Source organism: Chinchilla lanigera, unplaced genomic scaffold (genome assembly GCF_000276665.1).
Source record: "Chinchilla lanigera isolate Chin_1 unplaced genomic scaffold, ChiLan1.0 scaffold00077, whole genome shotgun sequence".
Classification (NCBI taxonomy): domain Eukaryota; kingdom Metazoa; phylum Chordata; class Mammalia; order Rodentia; family Chinchillidae; genus Chinchilla; species Chinchilla lanigera.
This window is the reverse complement of record NW_004955478.1, coordinates 8,357,937-8,366,136: the sequence shown is the minus strand read 5'-3', so window position 1 is coordinate 8,366,136 and position 8,200 is coordinate 8,357,937. Positions and strand designations below refer to the sequence as shown.

The window sequence follows — 8,200 nt, the reverse complement described above, 5'->3', positions numbered from 1 at the left end:
CTCCAGCGAGACGACCCGACTCACCTTCGGAGCCGCCTCGGAAATCGGGCCCCTCGGCGGCCTGCACTTTGGCCCTTCCGCGCCCCCGTACGGTGGCCAGGCCGGGTGCCGGGAGGACTCACCTGCACGATGTAAAGGGCGAAGACCAGGATCCCGCACCAGCTGTGCAGGCTGTACAGGTCGGCGTAGCCCATCTTCCTGTGGTAATCGAACACAGCCACCAGGCCTGGACCGGAGACGGGCCGTGGGAGGGCGGGGCAGGCACGGAGAGGGAGGGCGGGGGGAGGCCTGTGGGGAACTGGCTAGCGGGCACTTACCACGGCCAGCAGCCGGTGCCCCTGCCCGGGACACCTCGGGGGACGGGGAGAGCGTGCGGCAGGACCGCGCCGTTACGGGAACAGCGCATGCGCAACAGCGCTCCCCAGCCTGAAGCCGCAGGTAGGGAAGGGTACGGCTGTGCCCAGGAGCTTACCAACCAGGGAGATGATGAATGCAAAGACATGCAGCAGCCCGTGCAGGACCTTGGTTGTGCGTTTGGCCTCTTTCCTGAAGACACGGTAAACCAGCAGGGCTTACGGGAAGAGACAAAGGGAGGGTGAAGTGCGGGACGGAGGCCCTGCCGGTGACAGGGATCTGAGACCTGAGAGGAGGGCTCGCAGAGGGCTGCCGGTCACAGGGACCGAGAGGATGCCAGGGCCCCGTGCACACTCAGAGGCCAGGACGGGAGACTGTGACACAGCCCTGCCCTAAGCCACAGCCGGCCCAGGGGACACCCACCCCGGCTTCTCGCTAGGGAGCTCGTGAACTCATTCATTCAGCGTTTGGAGTTCAGTGGGCAGTCACACTGAGATCACAGCCAGACTCCGAGTTTACCGTTTAGGGATGTCACTCCCCCAAAGAGTCCGATTCTACAGCCTGACCGGATGGGCACCATTCCCGGCAAGCGGGCTCCTGGTGCTCAAAGTGGAACCTGTAATCCTAACCTAATCCTTACTATGTCCAGCTAAGGTGGACAGGATCAGGTCCTGTGGGGAGGCCTCTTAGGATCTGCTGCTGAGAGGCGGCTGTCGCCAGGCTATCTTGAGTGGCTCAAGCAGCTGTAGATGTAGCTTCCTGGTCCCCTGGCCACCCCAGGTAAAAGTGCTCTTGCTTGGCCAAGTCCAAGCACAGCGGCACACACATGTGCACACACCTCTTCCCATTCTAGCGGCCCCTGAAGATGGCTTAGTTCACAGCCTGGCCCTGGGCTCTCCGATCAAGAAAGCACCCCCAGCCCCAAATTTGAATTCCATCAAGGCCCAGATTTGCATCCCATCTCCTAGGCTTTAATCTCCAGCTTCCTCCTCTGTCCTTTCTAGAATCTTGGATTTGTCTAACTGGAAGAGACAGTAGAGGTGACAGGACCCCCACAAACTGCCTCTCCCAAGGGACAGCCACAAGCTCAGCTGCAGGAGAAAGGGTCCGGGAAGCCAGCCCCATAGAACTCACCATCTCCCTGCAGGAAGATGAGGCCTATGACCATGCAGAGGGGGTGCACATTAAACTGCAGGGTGCTCTCCCAGGCAATGCCGCCTCGGTACAGACCCAGCCAAGCACCAGTCATGGCCACCACGGTCAGGCCCAGCAGCTGGGAGAAGGCCACGTAGTATGGCAGTGTGGAGGGGGTGGAGACCTGGCCAGTCCCACTGTCCATGCTGAGGCTGCTGCTGCAGGGAAGAGAAAGAGCTCAGAGGAGCACCCCCCACCTCCAGAAGGTGCATCTGCCTCGCCAGGACTCCTGCCATCTTCCGCACCCTGTGCCCAAGCACTCTCATCACTCTCCCATTCCGAAGACCCTTTCCTGCCACCATCCTGGGACAGTGTCCCCAGAGTCCCAGGAGCAGCTCTGTGGGAGCCTAGGTCTTCCCACAAAGACAGCCCTGACCTGGGCTCCACGTGCAAGGCGATCGCAAGGGGAGACACACCACGCTCTGCTGGGAGCACAGTCCCAGGTCTGGGCTGTATCTTCTGTTTCCTGAGGCCCTGGGTTTTACAGGTAAATTACAGAGAAGTGAGCAAAGCCCGTCAGGTGCAGGGTCAGTTACTTCTTCTCGGATGGGTGAAAGTACATTTGGGATGAGAAACAGAAGCCTCCCCCAACCATGGTTTCTAAGCTCCAGGGCAGAGATGAGTCCTCCCCGGGGCGCCACCCTGGAAAGCCAGGCGTGGAGCCCTACAGTGGGCTTCGCTGTGCTGCAGAATAACTGCCCTGACCCTGCCGTGCCTGACAGCCATGCGCCCAGCAGCCTCCTTCCCCTCCTGCCCTGTTCCTCTCCACAGTGAGATTTCTCTTAGGTTAGATTTCTGAAACGGAAGCCACCAGAAATGCAGCCAACAAAGAATGCTGCCTCACATGTAGAACTCCCATGTGTCCACTGAGCTTGGGGCAGTCCTAGGCAGGAAGCTGAAGCAGGTATGCTCCTGTTCAAGGAGGTTCAAGACAGCCTGGCTCAGGAGACCCACTTGCGGCCCCAGTGCATGCACAGCCTCGCGACAGCAGGACAGCTGCAAGCCTTGCTCTTCACCCTGCATCTGTGGGTTTTCCTGTCCCCACGCCCAGCCCAGGGGCAGCCAGGAAGGGAGGAGGGAGCTGGGAGAACACACATGCCCTTCACAGCCTGGGCCTCCTCTCCCTTTGCCTCAGTGCTGGCTGTGGCCTGGGCTTCACAAAAAGGTCCTGCCACAATGGGACACCGCTATCAGCGTGGTACGCAGACGTCGGTTCTGGCCTGTGGCCCTTCCCTGGACAGCTGCTCAGCAGCAATGGTGACAGCAGGGAGGGTGACAGCTGCAAGCTGACTCTGTGGAGGCCCCTCTAGCACCAGTGCGTGCTCTACCCTGCAGGGCCCAGGATGGAGTTCGTAACCTTGTGATCAGGTTCCACCTGTCCTCGCCCATTCTCCGCCACACCTGACATCTGACAACTGGTGGCAATTCCGCCACTAAAAGAGGGAAGGGGGCGCTGGACAGGGGTGCACACCTGTAATCCCAACTACCAGAGAGCCTGAAACATTTTGAGGCCAGTTTGGCAACTTAACCAGATCCTATCTCAAAATAAAAAGAAGTGAGATGTAGCTCAGTGGTACAGCACCTGCCCAACGTGAGCCAGGCCCTGGGTTCCCTCCCTAGTACCGTGGGGGCGGGCATCAGCACGCTATGTTATGTCATCAACATTTGCTTGATATCCCCACGTACTTCTAGAAGTGCATACACATTTTTATTTAAAAAAGTCATACCATTTTCTAACCTGCTTTTGAAATGTAACAGTGTATTGTATCGTGCATATCCTTTCACGTCAGTGAATGCCATCTACAGCAGCATTCTAGTAACTTCACACTGACTGCACCCAACCACTGTGCTGTTTCTTGGTGGATTCCTGACCCCCTCAGCATCGGGGAGTGCCTGGCTGATGGGGTGGTTGGCTTTGCACACTTCTCTGAGCCAGGGTTCCCTCTGGGTTATCTTCACCACCACATCCGGTCAGGGCCACCAGCCTCTCCCTCTGCATTCTGCCCAACAGGCGAGAGACAGACCCAGCTCCCCAGTCTTATCACCCACCAGTAAAATGCCAGCAGTAACAGGACCACGCTTCTGTCCACAGTCTCGCTGTGTCCTTGCCTGGTTCCTGTGGCAGAGGCTCCCGGGCTCCAGACTCTAAGAACACCACCTGCTACCCTCACTCCCTCTGCCCCGCTGAGTCAAGCTTAGCTCCCTGCTCCCGCTGTCTGCACACATCCTGTAGATTCGCCCCAAGCCCACAACAGGCACCTTGCTCACTACTTTGCGGTTTGTCCCCAGGGTCTCCAGAGCTTCCTTACCCCTTCCTGGTCCTTTCTTAGACGAATCCCACGGTGCTCCTCCTCTGAAGTGCCCTGCTTGCTTCCTGAAGACAGGGAGGACGTTGTATCCCGCTCTGGAACTCCACAGGTACCTGACGCCTTGCCCAACCCCAGCGGAGAACATACACTGAAGGGAGAAATGGCGCCCTCTGGTCACTCGTCCTGTGTCCTCCTCGCCAAGTCCCTGCCTCCTTTATTAGATTCATACCCAGAGTACAGACAGAATGTGATTAGCTCCAAATTAGGAAGGACGGAAGGAACAGCACCCTGCGGCAGTCTGATCAGCCACAACTTCTCGATGCCACATAGACTACAAGGGCAGATTTGGGGGCGGTGGGGGCCAGAGACTGCTTTCCACTGCCTGGTTTTCCTGTCCCAGCGACCTCCGCGTGAAACAGGCAAAAACTCAAGCGAGGCTGCTCTTGGGGTGTGTGTCTTTACCATCCTACGTTAAGAATTCAGCCCCAGCTTCCCTGGGAAGTCAGTACCCAAGTGCTGCCTGCCCTTACCACATCAGGGCGAGACAGAGCTTGCATATACGCACCAGGAGGGTGGAGAGCAATCACCAGAGAGCCTCCTGGCTGTCCTCGCTGTGACCTAATCCTCGACCCACAGCTGCGAGCACACAAACACTTCCCACTCCCAAAGCCGGGCTCAGACAACAGAGGACACACCCAAGGTCACTGTCAGCAAAGAGCTGCACCTACCGCGTGCCAGCACTGCCAGATGCTAGACCTACACAGAGAAGACAGTTTCTGCCCCAGGGCAGGGGCAAACCTGTGGCACGCAAGCCACAGCGGGCTATCTGTATCCCTGAAAGCTGTCAAAAGTTTGCCATCACTGCCCTGGGGGCTTGAGGATGAGCTGCCACACGGTCGCAGGTGTTCCCAGAAAGTGGGATGAACAAGAGCCTGGCCTGAAGAGGGAGGCCCCTCCTTTAAGAAATGACCTGCTCGGAAGTCTCCTGCCCGGTGCCCTGTGTCTCCTGCTGGCGTGTGGCTCTGCACTTTCTAACACCCAGTGACTAGGGTGGCACTGTCACACTCTCCACATACTGAAGCCAATCAAGGATTGAGGCAGCCCTTGTGGAAAAAATCACTCTGATGCAGGGCTCCAAGACAGTTTTTCGTCTCCCAGCCCAGCCAGCTTCCTATTCCCCACTTACCCTCCGTCCCACCGTGGCACAGGCCCTGGCACTGCCCTGCGGCTCCCTAGGAGAAAAGGCAGCAGGCCTGGGTGGGGAGGCAAGAGAAGGGGTCTCAGGAGGAAGGGCTGCTCCCCAGGGCCCTACAGCGTCGGTGGTAACCAGGACAACCAGAAACAGGAAGAGGCTGACCTTTGGCACTGGGGGGCAGAGGCTCTGAAGATGACGTTGTAAGGCCTGAGCATGAAAGATGACAGGGAAAGTGGCCAGGCCACCTGTGCAGGCCTGTGGCTTCCCTACAGGTGACCTCACAGTCACTTAAGTTCTAAGCGTGGAAAATCCAAATTTACCAAAAAAGAGGCTGTGTGCTTCAAGAAATGAACGCAGAGTCCTTTGCTAACAGGACTGCCCCAGCTGCGGTTCAGCTCCACAAAACTGGTGGCCCATCTGTGCCCAAGGAGGGCGGAGACACAGGGAAAGACATCCCATGGCTCTGGCAGAACTCAGGCTGCCACGGGGCCCCGTGACACTGGTGGGGATTTGCTCGCCAGTAAGCAAGTGCCTCTGAGTCACGGTGCCTTGTTTCCCCACCTTGACAGCGAGAACACGCTCCCCTTCCTCCCCACCCGCTCTGCAGACTGATCCTGACCTCTAGTTCCACAGCAGGACTGTGGGCTGCAGCTTCAAGGGCTGAAAGCAGCCTCTCCCACCGTGAAGGCTTTCTCTGCTCAGCAGACCAGAGTCCCGCACCCAGAGGAAGCGTGTGGCCCCTTCTCGCTCGTCTTCCTCAGTGAGAGCACGGGATGGGTGGCAGATCTCTGGCAGCTTCTGGACCGCTGGGCTATGACACAGAGGCACCCATCCCCCCGAGCACCACCTGAGTCAGGCGCCATTTAATGCAATCAAACAGGGACACAGAGCCCCGCGGGGCTTAACCTGCGCTCCTCATGCCCGTGGTGTTTTATGCAGTCCCAACCTAATCTCATTACTGGGGACCAGACTGCACAAGATGTACAGCCCCGGGGCAAGCAGGGAAGGTGGGCAGCAGGAAGCCTGGCTCGGCCACGTGTTTATCAGCAGCAGGGTTCTGAGTTAGAACAGACTGTGGTCAGGGAGGGAACTGGATTTTTTTTTTTTTTTTTTTGAGACAAGGTCTCTCCATGTAGCCCAGATTGGCCTCAAACTCACAGCAATCCTGCCTCAGTGTCCCAAGTGCGCCACCACACCTGGCTGGATCTTTTTCTTGATGGATGAAAATGGCTCAGTTGTTGGAGAATGTGATTAAAGAGAAGGCAAAGTGAGGGCTGAGCTGCTGGACGGGGCCTTTTCTTACCACCCCACACCCAAGGTGCACCAGGAAGAAAGCAGAGCTGCAAGTCAACGTTGGGAATGGGGGGAGGGGCTCAGAGCCGGGGCTCCCACCACTTACAAACAGGAAAGTTTTCACCTTAATTAAAGTGAGAAGAAAATAAAATGAAAATGTTTGAACTTTTTAATCCAGTCTGAATGTCTGTCTTGATTACAATACAGACATAAATTTTTCAAAAAAAAATGATTGGTTTTAGGGAGGCAGGGCCCTCACAAAGCCAAAGTACTCAGGCCCATAAAAGTCACAATATAGCCTGACAAAGTGACACTCTCCTGTAATCCCAGCACTCTGGGAAGCTGAGACAGAAGGATCGAAAGTTGGAGTCCCGGGCTGGGGATTTAGCTCAGCGGCAAAGCGTCTGCCTGGCAAGCGCAAGGTCGTGAGTTCGGCTCCCGGTACCAGAGAAAAGCCAAAAAAAAAAAAAAAAAAAAAGAAAAGAAAGTTGGAGTCCCACTCGGGTAATTCAGCAAGAACCTGTCTCCAACAAATAAAAAAACAGTAAAGAGCCAGGGATGCAGCTCCGTGCGAAGGGCCTGGGTTTGATCCCCAGACTGAAGGAAAAAAAAGAAGCTGCAGTGCAACCTGGGCCAGAAAGATATGCGATTCAAAGTCAGCCCCGCTGTCCGTGACCGTGTTCCCAGGCAAGGCACGTCCCCTCTGTGAGCCTGCTCCTCTGCGTGCGAGTACAGAATCCGACATTTATTCAGATACAGTCATGTCCTCTTGTGCACCTGCTTCTTCCTCCATGAGGTGAGGGGACGGTAAGGCCCACCTCACTGGACTGCAGAAAGATTAAGTGGGAGAAATATCTGCAAGCACCTAGCGCGGTGCTGCGGCACAGTAGGCAACGGCTTGAAAACCCTAAATCTGTCCCTAATGACGTCTTCAGAGTCCCTCGTTGGCAGCACATGCCACACGCGGCTGAGGGCCATGGAGAGCCAGGTGACGGCAGGTTGTGCGCCCCTCCGGTAGGTCCCCACCCCCACTGAGCCTCCTCTCCGCCTCCCACACTCCTGGGGTAAGAAACTGCAGGAGAGGAGGCAGGATGAGCTGCTTTTGCTGTGTGGCGTTGTACGTTCTCAAAACCCATTTATAAGTTCATTAGAAAGCACCTTCCCAGTAAAGCTGGTTTTGCAAGTGACTGATTTCTCAAGCTCGCCCGCCAGCGCTGGCACGGCGAGGCTGAACCACCCCTGATTCGCAGGAGTCCACGCCGGGCCTGCCTAGGAAAGGCGGCGGGGCAGGGGAGCCGCGCCGGCTCCGCCTCCGGTCGCAGGAGCTCCTCCGGCATATTCCTGCCTGGATCTAATTTCAGGGAAGGTTGAAATCTTCCCTGAAATCTAGAGGAGAGGGCAAGGCTGTTTTATTTTTGTTTCCATTTGTTTTGAGAAGGAAGGGAATCCAAGCAACGTAGGACGGACTTGATTTAATGAGTTTTAGGAAACTCTCAAAGGCTGCCAAGGTGGAAAGAAGAGAAAGGACAGGGGCGGCCGGCAGGGAGAAGACCCTGGACAGGCGCCAGCCTCCGAGGACGAGCAGGACGGCGTCCACGCGGGCTCCCTCCGCGGCCGCGGCGGAGCAGGGAGCAGGTGTCCGGGGCGCGGCTCAGCCAGCGCCAGGGCCGGGCTGCGCGCCCGGAAACTGCCCTCGCACGGAAAGCGGGTGTCGGAGGAGCACGAGGGGGGCATCCCCGGCCACTCTGCACGCAGGACCCAGCCGCCGGGCGGAGGGGCCCGGTGCCGGCTCCCGAGGACCGATCGGCCCCCGCCCCGCGCCACAGCCGGCCGCGAGTCCTCGCTTTCCGCCGCG

General features: G+C 57.5%; 2 protein-coding genes across 3 annotated transcripts in view; one reads left to right on the top strand and one right to left on the bottom strand.

The window, feature by feature from the left end:
- The window catches only part of LOC102028532 (cytochrome b561), a gene marked incomplete in the record, with an annotated part of 4,758 nt that extends 811 nt beyond the window's left edge, over positions 1–3,947 (bottom strand). The window contains 4 exon segments of one of the 2 annotated variants that reach the window (XM_013503197.1): positions 123–226; positions 473–571; positions 1,489–1,706; positions 3,858–3,947. In XM_013503197.1, coding sequence (XP_013358651.1) covers positions 123–226; positions 473–571; positions 1,489–1,693 — 408 coding nt within the window. 2 annotated transcript variants of the gene reach the window in all.
- Positions 3,948–7,012: 3,065 nt separating this feature from the next.
- Positions 7,013–8,200, top strand: LOC106146427 (translation initiation factor IF-2-like; the record flags this gene model as incomplete). The annotated part of the gene is given in 1 exon segment (XM_013503198.1): positions 7,013–8,200. A coding segment is annotated over 1 exon segment (380 nt), but the record flags the coding sequence as incomplete, so codon positions are not given.